At 42.9% G+C, this 17,034-nt stretch overlaps 1 protein-coding gene across 1 annotated transcript; it reads left to right on the plus strand.

Annotated features, from left to right (window-relative positions):
* The first annotated feature begins 3,985 nt into the window (after positions 1-3,985).
* Positions 3,986-14,689, plus strand: thbs1b (thrombospondin 1b). Its single transcript, XM_028397089.1, has 23 exons — positions 3,986-4,193; positions 4,341-4,425; positions 4,556-5,115; positions 5,330-5,405; positions 5,758-5,841; positions 5,977-6,086; positions 6,367-6,492; positions 7,337-7,433; positions 8,287-8,460; positions 8,579-8,755; positions 8,836-9,009; positions 9,208-9,335; positions 9,427-9,579; positions 9,669-9,887; positions 9,983-10,090; positions 10,417-10,576; positions 10,662-10,780; positions 11,531-11,765; positions 11,848-12,075; positions 12,153-12,424; positions 12,507-12,604; positions 12,689-12,828; positions 12,931-14,689. The coding sequence occupies exons 2-23, from the start codon at positions 4,362-4,364 to the stop codon at positions 12,936-12,938; spliced, it is 3,510 nt and encodes a 1,169-aa protein (XP_028252890.1). The 5' UTR covers positions 3,986-4,193; positions 4,341-4,361; the 3' UTR covers positions 12,939-14,689.
* The last annotated feature ends 2,345 nt before the right edge of the window (positions 14,690-17,034 follow it).

A 17,034-nucleotide genomic window follows, 5' to 3' on the forward strand; every position in this document is an offset into this window, starting at 1 on the left:
ACGCCAAATTGGGGAAAATATTTGACTGGAGGAATTAAACAGAATCTGCAGTTACGCTCTCAGCAGCAATTATATCAGATGATTCAGAACACCCAAACGTCTTTTTTTCCCCCAACCCACTGAGCTCTGGAATGCAAATTACATTGTCCATAGAAGCCCATGAAAAGGAGCTGGCACACCGTGACCTCCTAATAGGCTGAAGATGGAACTGGATCAAGACTACATTCCTAGACGCTCTTAGATATTTAGAAATCACTGAGCAGCTGAGCCTGTGGCAACCGGTGTCTTTTGGCGTGCGCAAACCCAGCTAATGATCCTGGCCTGGGCGCAGTAATGTCATGGGTGAACACTCCAATGAGTAGTTTATTGGGAATTAGCGGGAGCCAAGAGGGGGCTCCAATGAAAGAAACGCACAGGTGGTCATCTGTTGGTCTGCACTGCCACAAAATGGATTCCAAGCTCAAGAATGCGTTCGATCTAATTGCATTTGTTCACATATGAACCCAAAGTCCAAGCAGTCACCTCATTGTTCAAGATTAATAAACAGATAAGTGATTAATTTTAATAAGAGGAAGATTTTAGTGAATGTATATGGGCATAATTTGGCCACTGAAGCCGTGCATCTGTGTGCTTTGTGCTGGTTAATTACCGTAGAGAAGCAGGGGACAAGGGAGTTGGTGGTGTTTGAGAGTGTCTGGGTGCTGTATTGTGCATACAGCAATAATAATACTAGTCATTTTTAATGGAAGAATGTGACCTCAGGCAGAGTCTCAGCAAGTTGAACAACAAGCACAGAACAGTTCAGCACCAGTTATTTCTGATTCACTGGTGCATGCATTCCTGAGGGCATCTGAACTTGTCCACACCAGGGACACATTTCCATAAATGTTATGATGGCAGTATTACTAAGTTGGACCAGAAACATGTCTGAGTTGAATTTATACTGTTTGCTGTAGGTGCACCTGAAGACAAAATTATTAAAGTAGGAAGATAGGAAGAAAAGTGTTTGGAAGGTTCCTACAGTCAAACACGGTGGTGGTAGTATGATGCTGTGCGGATGCTTCAGTGTGTCTGGAACTGGGGATCTTCTCAGGGTAGAAAGAATAATGAAAAAAAGCATACGTCCTTGTCAGGAGACAATCAAATCTAGACGGGCTTGAGAGATTGACCACAGAAAAATGGGGTAAACTTTCTCAGGAGACCAGCCTCAAAATTGTCAAAAACAACACCAAGTGACTGCAGACTGTCATCACAAAAAAGGAAACACAACTGATTGTTAGCATCAGCAGGGCTCATGGTTTTGACCTTTATATTTTTGATTTTTTGAAAAAAGTTGCTTCTATGTAAAATAATATAACTAGTATGTTTGGAAATGTGTTAAAATAAAGCAGGAAATATTTAAAGATTGAGTGATTGATACATTTTCACATAAAGTTAGCAGTTTCAGTCTCTCTCTCCACCGATGGTATTCTGATGATGAAGCAAGGAAAAGCATATGTTGAGATCTTGCCATCTTACAGTAAATATGAGCTGCTGACTGGGATGAAATTCCCCATGTCATCTTCTCAGTAATAATTGCAAAGTAGGGCGTGGGAATGTCTTTAAGAGGCTGCGATTCATCCCATGTGTGGATGAAGTCTGCAGCTGCAACTGTGAGTGTTTGATGAGAATATTAAGACTTAGTGTGATTTAATGTTATTCACTTCTTGCTTTAAAATTCTGATATGACAATAACAGTAAAACAGGCATACATTTGAAACACATGTGGAGGGAAAGTAATTTGTCATCATGTCTCTTAATCTTGACAAAAAGAAGGTCATGATCTCTCAACCATGTCTGACAACATTAAGTCCATCTATGACAGCGCATCATTCAAAAGCAGAATAACACACATTTCAACACGTTTACCCCTCTGTCGTTGAATCATTTCCTCTCTGACTGATACATTACGAGAATTTCAGCAGAAGGGTGTATGCAACATCCAGAAGCAGTGAGCAGGCCTGAACCGGGGGCAGAATGCTAAACCTCAGAAATCACCAGAGGGCAGACAGGACTTTATGAAATGTTTTGTTCAGCTGTTACTCAGTAGCGTCCTGTATCGCAGGAATCATGGGCAATAGCACCTGTGATGTGTAGTGAGTGCTGCTGTATTGCTCCCCCAGTTTTTTCTTTCTTGTGACTCCTCTTCTGTCCTTGTCCGTGCACGCCTTTGCTTGTACATCTTCTCCTTATTCTTTCCCTTGTTGTAGTATGACATAATTTCTTCCTCTCTTTTATGTTTCTCTTGCTCTCCTTATCTCATGTCCTCCTTTCCTTAACTTTCACTTGTTCATCTTTTCTCGGCTTGCACTTCCTGTCCTCTGGGAACTTTTCACGTTTTCTCTGCTCATTTCTTCAGCTTCTCTTCTTATTGCTCCTTTTCCTCACATGTTTTTCCTCTTATCTTCTTCTACACCTTTTTACTACCCTCTCATTTCTCCTTTTCCTCTCCTTTCCTCACCTCTCTTTTTCAGAGCTATAACAGGACAGAAAGGGAATCAATAGAGAGCAAGGAGGATGTGGACCACATCCTCACACATCTGCACAACAGTCTGTAGTGAACATGTCTTCAGACAAATTTAATCCCTTTATTTATACTTTCTGATGCCAAAAACAGGAGCATGGTTTTTATTCTTCTCAAGCGGAGTTTACAAAATAAGAAGCAAATACTTACATGAGCTAGAAATAAATGAGCTTAAACAAGCTTCCAAACTGTCGTGTCACTCAAACATGCTCATCTATACAAACGGACAAATCTCCATCTTTAAATTCCCCTGCAGATGAGTCAACTGGATCAACAGTGTTTCCTCCACAGGCTGAAACAAGCCACCTACAGTCTCTATCAGGGGTCCAGATCTGAGACAGACTCGCAGGCACCTAAAGAGTCAGCTCCGCTTTGAGACCCCCTCAGGGTACAGCTCCATCCCCCAGACGTCTACAAGAGCAGCATCACACACCTGTCTGTTTAGGCCCCAGCTCTGAAGCCTGACACATACAAAGGTATGTACATTATGGACTGAGTACATGATAAAGCTATGTAGAGCTAAAATAGCTTCCCATGAGGCAAAGAGTGCTGCCTGTCGCTGCCTAATAGACTGGGGTCAAAGGGTGCAAAACAGATAGGGCCCAACAGGCACTATTTTAAATAATATTTTCAGCTCACTTTATATTAAATTGTCTGGCTTTTATTTTCCTTTTCCTTCCCCTTCTGCTAAAGTGGCCTGATTAATGCTACTTAATCCCTGATATGATTTGTCCACTAAAACCATATTAAAATAAACTTATATACATTCCTTACTGTTAAAATAATTCTCTCAACCTTTAAAGTATCAGTAAAAACAGTGGAAATGTGAGGGTGGGTTCAGGTGTGCTGCAGCAGCAACACCTTCAGCTGCCTCAGGCATCTCCAGTGAACTCACGTCGACTCCTAGCGGTTGGAGGCGAAACTGCAACTCCAAGCTGGGGATAAAAATCTACATCTGTGACTGGGACACATGTTCACAGCTTATATGAGGAGATGACATAACTGGCCATCATAACAAACATTCAAATATTAAAACAGAATCATAAACAACAGGTTCATACATGAAGGAATACCATGAGAAATAGGATTTAGATGGAATGTCGAGAAAAGTGTCACAAACTGTTAATCTTTGTTATGAATGAAAGCTGATGATACATAAAAGGTAAACAGCACTGCTGCATGAAAATAACAAGTATGCGTACAAGTATTCAAAGACTGATGGATGGATGCTGTGAGAGGAAACACTGGTCCATTAAGAGTCTGAGGGCAACACTCTCTCTCTCTCTCTCTCTCTCTCTCTCTCTCTCTGAGGATAAGCTCGTCCCTTTTTCTCCCCTCTCTGTGATTGGACGAGGGCACTTCTTAGGAATGGCATCAAACTATTTAAATAGCACTTTGTCCCCCTCGGCTTAAAAAGCAGTTTTTAGCGGGTCGATACCAGAGGAGACAGGTTTCCAATTAAGAAAGAAACACACACAGGCTTTTGATTATTTCTCTCTTTTCTTCTCTGGAACTTACATTTATTTGAAAAAAAATCTGTAAATTAATTCCTGAGGATTATTGTTGGATTTCTACACATATCTTGTGGGATTTTATTACTTTGGATTTGCTGTTTGGGTTAAACGTAAAGGTGAGTATATCATATTAGTGGGTTTTATGTCAGCTGCAGGTTGCATGATTTTTTTTCATGATTTTAATTATTCAACCTGTTGCACACAAATTTTGCCTGACATGCACTGTAAATAGTTAGACTGTTGGCTTTTTTTATTTGTCACAGGCAGCAGGTTGGTGTTTCACCATGAAGCTGACGGGGATATTTTTGCTATTGATGCTTTGGACCTGCGAGAGCGCGAGAGTCGCAGGTGAGTTTGGCTGAGCGGACAAATTGATTTACATAACTTCTGAGAGGTTTAACTCCGTTTTTAAACAGTTTGCTTTGAAACAGCAGACATGCCAGACAAAGACTGACTGCTTATTATTATTCACCCGCAGAGAGTCGAGACGACAATAGCGTGTATGACTTGTTTGAGCTCGTCCAAGTTCCCAGTACCAACCACGGGGTCATGCAAGTGAAAGGAGACGACCCGTACAGCCCCGCCTACAAGATCCTCAACCCGGACCTGATTCCCCCGGTCCCCGAGAGCGCCTTTAGGGACCTGATCGACTCCATCCATGCCGAGAGGGGCTTCCTCCTCCTGCTAAACTTCAAGCAGTTTAAACGCACCAGAGGAAGTCTCCTGACCGTGGAGAAGAAGGACGGCTCCGGAACCGTATTTGAGATAGTCTCCAACGGCAAGGCAAACACTTTGGACATAGTTTTCTCCACCGAGAACAAGCAGCAGCTGGTGTCCATCGAAGATGTGGATCTGGCCACGGGTCACTGGAAGAATATCACGCTGTTCGTGGAGGAGGATCGGGCGCAGCTGTTCACGGGATGCGAGGAGGTGAACACCGCCGAGTTGGATGCGCCAATTCAAAGCATCCTGACGCTGGAGACTCCAGCCGGCGCGCGGCTCAGAATTGGAAAGGGAGCTGTGAAGGACAGGTTCATGGTGAGCGCACTAGAGAGTTAGGTTTGAAAAGTGACGTTTATTTCATGGGGCGTCTGATTTTCAAGTTGTCTTGTTTAAACGTGCGTAAATGTGTCCAAATGCGTAAAAATGCACATGTGTCAGAAACGATTTCTAAAAAAAACCCAACTATGGTGCACTGATGTGCATTTTTCTTTCGGATGTTATAGCCTAAACTGAACGTTAAACCTTACAGGGGGTCCTACAAAATGTACGGTTTGTGTTTGGAACAACACTGGACGCCATCCTCCGCAACAAAGGATGCCAAAGCGGTGAGTAATCATGCCAAAAACGTGTTGTGTGTTTACTAATCACTCATCTGCTTCGTGTACAGCCAAGTCCTTATCAAAGAAATGTGTGTATACTTAATATCCCTGCTGACTGCTACATAAAACACTCCCTGAGAATCTCTTTACATGTCCCAGAGAAATGCCAGTTTACAAATACCTCAGGATACTGTGGTGCTCTGTGCAGGATTAACCCATTACTTTTATGATAATCTAAAGTTATGTTGGATTGTGACATTAGGTGTAACCACCCACCTTCATTACTTAATCAGTTATTATTAAATGAAATGAAGTAATGTTAATATAAGAAATAATTTATGGTACTTTTTCTTTTCAGGTGTGGCAAATGAAAACATGCTCCTGAAGAACCTGAATGGCTCCTCAGCCATCAGGACAGAGTATACTGGACATAAGACCAAAGGTAAACACTGCTGCACCATGGCCCTGTTATCCTGGCTATTATCATTTGATTAGTGACGTGTAACCTAGAATGACAATACAAATATACGTCTAAACGATCTGATGTTTCTGCCTGTGTCTTCTCTTCTTGGTGAAGACCTGCAGATGGTCTGCGGCTTCTCCTGTGAGGACCTGATCAGCATGTTTAAAGAGCTAAAGGGCCTTGGTGTAGTGGTCAAGGAGCTGTCCAATGAACTCCGCCAGTTGGTAAGGAGGAAACCAAACAGACTGTTTGGCAGAGTCAGAGAAGAGACGGCCTGCATGTCTGCTGCCTATCTGTCTGCCTCAGTGTGTATTTTAGATGTGTGTGTGGTCTCTGGGTATCACCAAGTGTGTGCAGCTGCCCAGCAACATAACATTAGATAAACTCAGCTAAGGAGATGTGGTAACTCAAATTTGTCAAGATTTGAAAAAGTATTTCTTGCCAAGGAGATAATTTATAGAAATAAAAAATAGAACATTAATTAAATTTTTGTTTCACCTACAGACGGATGAGAACAAGCTGATTAAAAACCGTATCGGCATCCACAGCGGCGTCTGCATCCACAATGGCATTGTGCGCAAGAACAGAGATGAGTGGACCGTGGACGACTGCACTGAGTGCACATGTCAGGTGTGTTTTCATCAATGTCTATTGTGTCTTAAGTACTTAAATACATGTGTGTGTGTGTGTGTGTGTGGAGGGGGGGGGGGGTTGCACTCAGTGCTCTGACTTGTTGTTACAAGTACACACGCACCCATAATTTAGTCAGTAATTTGCAGTGTGATAGCTTGACAGAGGGTCAACAGCCTTTGCAGTTGTAATGAGATGTCTTTCAGAAGTTCAACATCAGTTTGACCTTAAGGGACTTGACTAGACTTTAAGTGATGCATCATGTATTAGTTTGGAACCTTGGCTCTGAAAACAAGAATGAGTTTAGTGCAAATTCTTGGCAGAGAAGAAGATTTCCTACATGTCACCAGTGGGCTTCACTTCCTGATTCCTTGTTATTGATCAGGGAGAGCATGCACAGTCAGAGGCAGTTTATCAGCCTGAGTCACTCACACCAGTGCACCCACACAGGTTGTGCTGGCAGGCTAGCTGTACTTGTTTGGGGCTCAGGGCCTGACATCCATCATTTGGACCGTAGCATAATTCCCACCTTGTCCTGACCCAGTGGGCACGTGGTTATCTGCAGGGGTCTCTGTTCTCAGCCAGGACTCTGCGTTAAGGTTTTTCTGCAAATGCTCAACAGGGATTTTAATGAGTTGGTTGCACGGACTCGCAACATGCACAGCCATTAATTCCACATTAGTGATACTGCTTTGTGGTGTCTCAAGTCCAACCAACCCAGCATCTGCAGTGAATTTGGAGAAAATTGGAGTAAAATTTAAAGAAAATTGCTGCAACATTGCTGTGATATCCATATATTTGAGCTTATGTTTAAACATAACATTTGAACTGCGTGCTTGTGCAGAACTCTGCTACTGTGTGCCGCAAGATCTCCTGCCCCCTGATCCCCTGTGCCAATGCTACTGTTCCTGATGGAGAGTGCTGCCCTCGCTGTGGAACACGTAAGCATTTCTCTTCTCTACACATATTCTTACAGCCTATATAACTATAGGAAAGTGCAGCATAAATACAGCTGCATAAAAAGTTATAATGTATACATTTCAATGAACAGACGAAGCATTCAAACACTGCCTCATGCAGTGAAAGAGATGTTTTTATGTTATTAGCCACATAAAACAACCACACACAACCACAAATATTTCTCCAGATGTAAAGGTTTCTATTCAACAGAAAACTTGCTAATTTTAAAGATGATTTAACTGCAATAACATCCGAGTGAATGAAAGGCTGCTTATGTGTGTAGGAACATTGGCGCTTTGTGCTCTAATACATCTTTGAATCTTCAAGTTGAAATGTCTGTAATTTGCCAAATTGGTTAAAGGGTAAATGGAAAATGGTTGGCTGTTTAATAAAGCCATCTTAAAGGTGCAGAGAAGTGACATGTTCTTCATACTTATACAGGCTTGGCTGCAGTGTTTCCCCTAATACCTAAATAAACAAGGAGAGCCACTTGTTGAAGTCATTACACACCCAGGGCTGTGTTTTCACAATCTGTTTCCTCTTTAGAAAAACATAAGCCAACGGGGCATCCCTATGCATCCTGAAGACACTGGGCCTTTCTATTTCTCCTGCTGCTTTCGCAGTGTTAGTCCTCTGCCTCTGCCTCTATAACAGAGGCCCTTCTCTGTGTCCAAGTCCCAGCTAAATCCACTCTATTAGCCCTCTGCTTTAAGAGCTTTCCCTCCTCATTTAGGCTATGGGGGGAGCAAGTTTGCAAGGGGGTGCTGCCTCACTGGAATAGCTCTTTTATTGTCTCCCTCTTTCTCATATTCTCTCCCTCTCCCTCCTGCTCAGTGAGCGACTATGCAGAGGATGGCTGGTCGCCTTGGTCTGAATGGACCCATTGTTCTGTGTCATGTGGGCGGGGCATCCAGCAGCGCGGGCGCTCCTGCGACCGTATCAATAACAACTGTGAGGGCACCTCTGTCCAGACTCGCGACTGCTACCTCCAGGAGTGCGACAAGCGCTGTGAGTTTGCACAACAAGCACACACACACATAGTTTTATCATTACAGGTGTAATGCTGATGTTGTCCAGCACTTGCTTAACAATAAGTGACCTTTGACCTATTTTCGGTGGCCTTCAGTCAAGCAGGACGGCAGCTGGAGCCATTGGTCACCCTGGTCTTCCTGCTCCGTCACCTGTGGTGCTGGTGTCATTACCCGTATCCGCCTCTGCAACTCCCCCACACCTCAGCTTGGTGGCAAGGAATGTGAGGGAGAAGGTCGGCAAACTAACAAGTGTCAAAAGTCTCCATGTCCCAGTAAGTTACACAATCCTACATTCACTCCCTCTTTGTTGCATCTAGCAACAGTAAAACTAATTTATATTTATCTCCATCAGTCAATGGCAACTGGGGCCCCTGGTCACCCTGGGATACATGCACTCTCACCTGCGGAGGTGGTGTCCAGACTCGTAAACGCCTGTGCAATGATCCTGCGCCTAAATATGGTGGCAAAGAGTGTATTGGTGAAGCCAAAGACACGCAGATGTGCAATAAGAAAGCCTGCCCCATCGGTGAGGCATTTTAATCACTGACAGATACATTTGTTTTACTAACTCTCTTTAATGTGCAGTGTTTACTACTTTTGTTTTTGGCATCCTTTGCTGTTGCAGGTTTTATTATTTATTCCATACACTAGCATCACGATGACATCATAACTTGAATGGGTTTCACCTGAATGATCTCTAATAAGACAGTATTGTTGTTTTCAGATGGGTGCTTGTCCAACCCTTGCTTTGCTGGAGCCAAGTGCACCAGTTTCCCTGATGGTTCTTGGAAGTGTGGAAAGTGCCCAGCTGGCTACACCGGCAATGGCATCAAGTGTAAAGATATTGACGAGGTAAAAACACGAATTGTGTCCACATGCTTACTGCAACATCAGCCAAGCTGTAATGATCACAGATGACAGCATTTTTTCCCTCCTAAAACAGTGCAAAGAGGTCCCAGACGCTTGCTTTGAATTTAACGGCGTGCACCGCTGTGAGAACACAGATCCTGGCTACAACTGTTTGCCCTGCCCTCCTCGCTACTCAGGACCACAGCCATTTGGCCGAGGTGTGGAGCAGGCTGCTGCTAATAAACAGGCAAGAACAGTTTGTGGGAAGGACACTTGTGATGAATGTCATGTATTTAGACTGTGCATAATGTAAACCTTCCATCCTTCCATCTGTAGGTGTGCGCGCCCCGTAATCCCTGTCTCGACGGAAGCCATGACTGCAACAAAAACGCCCGTTGCAACTACCTCGGACATTTTGCTGACCCCATGTACCGCTGTGAGTGTAAGCCAGGTTATGCCGGCAACGGCCATATCTGCGGAGAGGACACAGACCTGGATGGATGGCCTAATGCTGACTTGGTTTGTGTGGAGAATGCCACGTACCACTGCAAAAAGGTAGGTGAAGGCTAAGCTAAGATGGGGGAAAGGATTTTCCTAAAAATAAGGTACTCAAGAAATCTCTGTTTTCACTGTCTGATTGTGTTTCTCAGGACAACTGCCCCAATTTGCCTAACTCAGGGCAGGAAGATTATGATAAGGACGGAATTGGAGATGCTTGTGACAATGATGATGACAATGACGGCATTCCTGATGACAGGGTGAGTAAAAAGCAACAAGAGTGCACAAGGAGCTTGTGTGTCGCTGACAGTGAAGTTAGCATTCATCATTCGTGCAGTCAAATAAGGAGACACATAGGGAGGGGGAGGGGAAGTAAAGATTTCTCCCCATCATGAGCCAAAACCTCAAATTCCAAAGCAGAGGTAACGCTCTGAAGGAGCTGCACTGTGTGCACCGCTAATCCCAACATTAGACTTGGGAGTGAGTCTAATAAGAAAGCACCTTTTCATCTCCTGTAAATAGACAGACACCAGATGACAAGTACCACACCTGAAAGCCTTTCATCCTCTGGCTCTCTTTGAAACAGGACAACTGTCCATTCGTGTACAACCCCAGGCAGTATGACTATGACCGTGATGATGTGGGTGACCGCTGCGACAACTGCCCCTACAACAGTAACCCAGACCAGACAGACACGGACAACAATGGAGAGGGAGACGCTTGTGCTGTTGACATTGACGGAGATGGTGAGAACAGGACACGTAAATAAAAATACTTTATACTTCCCTCACTGTGTTTTTTCATATAAAAATGTTTCTATTTGTTCCCAAGGCATACTGAATGAGAAGGACAACTGTCCCTACGTGTACAATGTTGACCAGAAAGACACAGATTTGGATGGAGTGGGAGACATGTGTGACAACTGCCCTCTGGAACATAATCCTGATCAGGTGTGTGGACACAAACACACACCACCCTTTCCCATTTTCTTCCACCTCACCCAACAACAATAATTCACATTCATCTACCAGCATTTCTCTATAGCTCAGCGTATATCTCTCTTTCAACTGAGAGGGAGCCTCAGTGATTAGTCCTGTGTTGCTGTCTAAGCTTTATTACGCTATGTAAAGGTGGAGCAAATCCAGTATGCACCTCAAGGGCACATCAGTTCAATAAGGCGTGGTGGGGGGTTAGGGGTCTTTTCAATGGCCCATTGATGTTAGCTGGCTAATGTGAGAGGAGAGGCCCTGGGCAGGATATTACTGAGGAATGGGCTGGCCCTCGGGTATGTACAGGCCCAGTCGGCACAGAGCAGGCAGGCCTGCTCAGTCAGTCCACCTGTGCCATGCTACACTGAGAAATAGGAATGTGTTGAACAACGGGGGAATCAGGGGAATGTGGGGGAAGGAGGGGATTCTAAAATGAGTGGAGTGCAATTAAAAGACCAAAAGAGACGTGTCCAGACATGGAAGCAGTGATGTTTTTTGTTGGTGTGTTCTGCTTCACACGTCACTGTTAACTACAGGACAAAGAAGTGTTCTTTTTGGTTTAACTTACCAAGATCACTAACAGAATAATTATTCTACAGACTGCCTTGCATCATTCCTGCATAAATTTGCCTTATTGGTGCAGATGCTAACAGCATGACAAAAGAAAGCTGTGAAAACAAATCAAACTCTCATTGTATTGTATCATTGTAGGTGGACTCAGATGACGACCGTGTGGGAGACAAGTGTGACAGCAACCAGGATATCGATGAGGACGGACACCAGAACAACCTGGACAACTGCCCCTACATCCCCAATGCCAACCAGGCAGACCACGACAAAGATGGCAAGGGAGACGCCTGTGACCATGACGACGACAACGACGGCATCCCTGATGAAAAAGATAACTGCAGGCTGGCCTTCAACCCTGATCAGCTGGACTCTGACGGTGAGCAAGATTAGCCGCACAGAGCTCACAGCTGGTCAGTGCACCTTAGGTATCATTTTTAATGTGAATGTATGTTTTTTAGGTGATGGCCGTGGAGATGCTTGCAAAGATGATTTTGATCAAGACAATGTGCCTGACATCCATGATGTGTGTCCTGAGAACTTTGACATCAGTGAGACAGACTTCCGCAAGTTTCAGATGGTTCCTCTGGATCCAAAAGGAACCTCACAGATTGATCCCAACTGGGTCGTCCGTCATCAGGGCAAAGAGCTGGTTCAGACAGTCAACTGTGATCCTGGCATTGCTGTTGGTAAGTAGAAAGAATGTGTGTTAAAATACCTACAGAAAGAAAGCTGTTTCTGAGTCTGAGTTTTTTAACCCCATTAGGTTACCATGAGTTCAATGCGGTGGACTTCAGTGGGACCTTCTTCATTAACACAGAGAGGGATGATGACTATGCCGGCTTTGTGTTCGGCTACCAGTCCAGCTCCAGGTTCTATGTGGTAATGTGGAAGCAGATCACACAGACTTACTGGTCAAATAAACCCACCAAGGCCCAGGGCTACTCTGGCCTGTCCATTAAAGTGGTGAACTCCACCACTGGCCCAGGAGAACACCTCAGGAATGCCCTCTGGCACACAGGCAACACCCCGGGACAGGTAGGCTGGAGTTTAATCTCACAAAAGTCAATCTTTATAGATGAAGGGGTCAGAAATGGCATTTTGCTCCTTCATGCTTTAGGTACGCACTCTCTGGCACGACCCTAAGAATGTTGGTTGGAAAGATTTTACGGCCTACAGATGGCATCTGATCCACAGGCCGAGAACAGGACATATCAGGTAAAGTGAAAGTTTATTTTTCTCATGAGTTTGATGTGGAAACATCCAGCTTTAGACCTTACCAGCTCTTCTTTGTTCCTACAGAGTTGTGATGTACGAGGGTAAGAAGATCATGGCAGATTCTGGTATCATCTATGACAAGACATACGCAGGCGGCAGGCTAGGTCTGTTTGTCTTCTCACAGGAGATGGTATATTTCTCAGACCTCAAGTATGAATGCAGAGGTAAGCACTATATTTAAAAAAGCAGTGGAGGCACTTGATGTTCTTCTCTTGATCCCCATGAGGATGCCACATGCCTTACATTATCCCTCTTTCTTTTTACAGATGCATAAACGCATGGCGCAGGAAGCTCTGAGGGATGCACCTTTTTTTGTACAAAGTATGAACTTATATATTCTCATGCAAAGTCCAGGGACCGATTTATCTCCTCTTTTTTGTGGCACGCACACTTGGGCGGGGTAAATGGCATGTGGTCAGCCTCAGGGTAACTTGAAGCTGGTTCGGGCAGAGCACCAACCAGCTGACTACCAGTTGGGGCTCACAGAGCCCCCGCCCCCCTTTCTCCATCACAGGGAGAGAGCAGGGAGGGCTGGAGAAAAATAAATAATAAAAAGAAGCCCTTTAGCTTTTCCAGCAGGACACCTTCATATCCTCCGGCTCTGCCTGCTGTCCCGCTTTCTGAAAGACCTTATTCATCTCTGTGCGGGAACGGCTCCTCATAGACAATTATGCACTTGCAAAATTTACTCATGTCTTCAGCTTTTCTACTTGTTTTTTTTTTGATGGACATCCCAAAGAAAAAAAAACTGAATACTCCCTTTGCTTTATTAGACCGGCCAGGACGTAGATTCAGAATGAGGATTTAAAGGACTTGTGACAGTGGATTGAGTTATAACCAAGAGGGAAGTGCTGTGTGTGGAAGACCAGACAAGAATGAAACAAGAAAGTTTACCTATCTACCTAAGAGTCTCCAGAGAGAAAAGAAGTTTTATTTTACTAATATCAAGAGTGTGCCTATGTTATCTAGTTATGTCAACAGCTCTCAGGATTAGACGGACGTGACAACTTTCCCATATCAATGTTAGAAACTGTAATTCCAAAGCCTGGAAAATACTTCTCATTACACAACAACAAAACTTTGGTCTTCAAAGAGATTTATCTCCCTCGCGCTTTAGTATTTCAATATAACATGATGTAAATACATGTAATTTATTGACTCTTGCCTACAGTGTAGGCAGTAAACTAAATTTTAATACTTTGAAAAAGTAGAAAAATCCTTACAGTCGCAGTGAAAATCGACCTTAAATCAGGTACAGTCAGTCACCAGATGCAGGATGCTTGCTCCTGAAAAAAAGTGAATTAGAGATTCTTCACACAGGGCTGTTCAGTATGAAGTGTATGTGACTAGTGTGCCTTTTTCTTCAGAGAGAGATGACAAACAAAGGAAATCTTTGATATACAATTATTACCTCATTGCTGTTGTATAATTTGATCAAACAAAAAACACAACATAAGTACTTTTTTAACATATTCCTTTGAAAAGATGGACGTCTTTAGTGCTACTGTAGCATGAGCTGTAAATAGTACAACATTTCATTTAGACAAACGCAGCCGAGCTCCCACTCATGATCTATACCAGTGAAAATATCAGTAAAATGGGAAAGTAATTTCTTTTTAAAACTTTTTTTTGCTTTATCATGTATGTCCAATGCGGTTTTTAGCAGATAAATTATTGTTCTTTTGTTGTCATAGCTGTGTGAGAGGCTGGTTTGTTTGTTTATGTGTGAGAGAGAGATGAGCGTGTGTGTAGATAAATGCTATTTAAAATAATTTATCAGGATCTGTTGCCTTGCAAAAGGGCCACATGTCCATCTGTATAAATGGTTTGCACACTGACGTGAGGATGTTCTGTTCTTTATAGTTTTTACCTTTTATTTTTTGTTGTGTATCAATGTTACCATTATTTTTGTACAATTAGTTTTGCTTGTCTGTAAACATTTTCTTAGTTGTACAAAACAAAATGTTGTTTTTATCCATAGCGATTATTTTGTTACATACTACAAATAAATAGTTGTTAAAATTCTGGAGGCCCGTCTGTTTCTCATTTGTCAGAGGGGAGATGTTTTGTTTTCATCCATCTGTGATTAAATCTTGTTTAAATGATGTGGATTCAGAGTCCTGATTTACATCAAACACTAATAAAGGTTTCTTAATCTTAATCTTAAACACAAACTAATGGATGACTTAGAGCAGACATACACCTGAAATTACTCAGAGTCCCAATGATATTCCTCTTTCCCTGCAGCTTAAACAGACTTGTACTTTCTCTCTGCATGGAGGGAAACATCAGGTCTGTGATGAAGGCCACATGAGGAATGTGACACAGACGTCTGTTCCTCAAGCTTGTGCTGCATGACCTTTCTGTGATCTGCAAATATTAGGTTGACAGAAACCTTGACATTGGATGGATGGAGACCAAAATAATCCAGTGCTGCACAAAGCAGACCTTATTTGTCACCAAGGCCTGTATGAAAACCACCAAAAGCATAGGATCACAGGTTTTCAGCTATGCTGACTAATATTTCTGCTTTTTGGGCAACATGAGTGACATTTTGGTTGTTTGTTTTTTTAATGCTTGTGCAAATTATTAGCTTCAGTGCCATGCTTCCATTCGTTTTGGATTCAAGTACCAGCCATTGAGAGCCACCTCTTTCTTCTGGGTTTGACTATTTCTCTGTTTTGCTATTTCTATTTATTCAGTTTAAGGAAACTCCTGCTGCAGCTAATTTTCTGCATGGTGCTTAATGTTCCCTGTTCTTGCCATATCTAGAGTTTCCAACCCTGACTTCACAGGCTTAACATTTTGACAAAACAATCAGAAATGGACCTGAGAAAAACCCTACCGGAAACAAAATGTGCTTACTGTAAATAGACTTTCCAAAAACAGCGACCCAATCAGGAATGGGCACCTGGTGGACTGCTGATCCAAACAAACCCCACTTTCAAAATGCAGTCAAATGGAACAGAACCAAAACAAAAAAAAAAAACACCGAAACTTTTGACAACCTGTTGTGCAACTAATTAAGACACAGCAGTGTCCAAAATAAAAGAATAATACATGTAATCCTTCCCTGCATTATACAGGTCAGATCCACACACATCTTAGACCCACACAAATACAAGAGGAGAACAGAACTCATACACTAGAAACATGAAGACCTCTAATCAGTGGTTAGAAAGAGTGTCGTGCACAGTGGGGCTCTGACAAGACTTTCCGTTGATGTTGCAGTGACTGTCTGTTTGGCCATGGTGGCTACATTTCTGTTCACCCAATAAACCAAACTCTTCTACAGTTGACTCTAAAATTCAAAACAACTTAGAAAAAAGGCCTACAAAACATACCATTCATTTTATGAAGTGAATGACTCTTATTCTGCAAATAAGACATTTATGAGGTATATTATAATATTTTAGGCTTTTTTTATCCAGGAAGTCAATTATAAACTCATCCTTATTCATTATGACAGCCCAACATGGGTTATTATGAATTATTACAACATGGCAACACTAAAGAGAAGACATCTTATTACCAGCTGCAGTTCTCACACATCTCTGCCAGCTGTCTACAAACACCCACATGTTTACTCTTAGGCTCTTTTTAGGCTGCGTGTCAGGAGCCACACTGAAAATCACCAACACTTTTTGGAAAAACAGTCACAGGCAAGGAATTGTGTCCATTACGTCTTATTTAATGTGAATATTTCTATCAAATCATGTTACAAATAAAGTATAACACCTATAGAAAGGGCAACTTCTCATACCAAAACCAGAATATGTTTAAAACTGAATTTAAGGAGCTAAAATTCTTTGCAGCTGGGTTAAAAACACACAAATGGTTGTTAAGAGTTACAGGAGTTGCACACTCCTAGATTTTCTGAGTGAGAAACCTTCCGGTTGCCAGCTACTTCCATGATTATTTACAACGCATGCTCCTCTAATAATGACAGACCAAAGTGGCAAAAGACCTGCCCAATTACTTCCTGCCCCTTAGTGGGCCTCCAAAAAGCACCTTTAGCAGTAAAAGGATATGTGCATTAACCTTGAAGTGCAGTAACTAATGCGGATGAAGGGAACAAAGACCATCCACCCTGAAGTTACAACGACTTTATTTAGCTCCTGTAATTCATCCAGCAAAGTGCAGAGTCTGGACACCATTTTCAGAGCCCACCGCCACCACTGGCCTCAAACCTAAACCGTTACATTTGATCTGGCCTCCCTGCTCCTCTGTCATTCCACACCTCTCTGCTACATGCTGCTGTGTATAGAGGTGTTGAAGTGTTTTGTTAAGATGAAGGACGCTCCCACAGAATACTGCGGTGTTTCCCCCTTTACCTACATCTGTAAGTAAAGGAGCTGCTGGGCACCACC

This window comes from Parambassis ranga, chromosome 24, assembly GCF_900634625.1.
Source record: "Parambassis ranga chromosome 24, fParRan2.1, whole genome shotgun sequence".
Lineage (NCBI taxonomy): Eukaryota > Metazoa > Chordata > Actinopteri > Ambassidae > Parambassis > Parambassis ranga.

What these genes read in the sequence shown, in the direction of transcription:
- thbs1b (XM_028397089.1), top strand. Translation starts at nt 4,362, where the DNA reads ATGAAGCTGACGGGGATATTTTTGCTATTGATGCTTTGGACCTGCGAG. An exon ending in CCAATGAACTCCGCCAGTTG is followed by an intron (nt 6,087 to 6,366) that starts GTAAGGAGGAAA and finishes TTTCACCTACAG; the next exon opens with ACGGATGAGAACAAGCTGAT. An exon ending in TGGAACATAATCCTGATCAG is followed by an intron (nt 10,781 to 11,530) that starts GTGTGTGGACAC and finishes GTATCATTGTAG; the next exon opens with GTGGACTCAGATGACGACCG.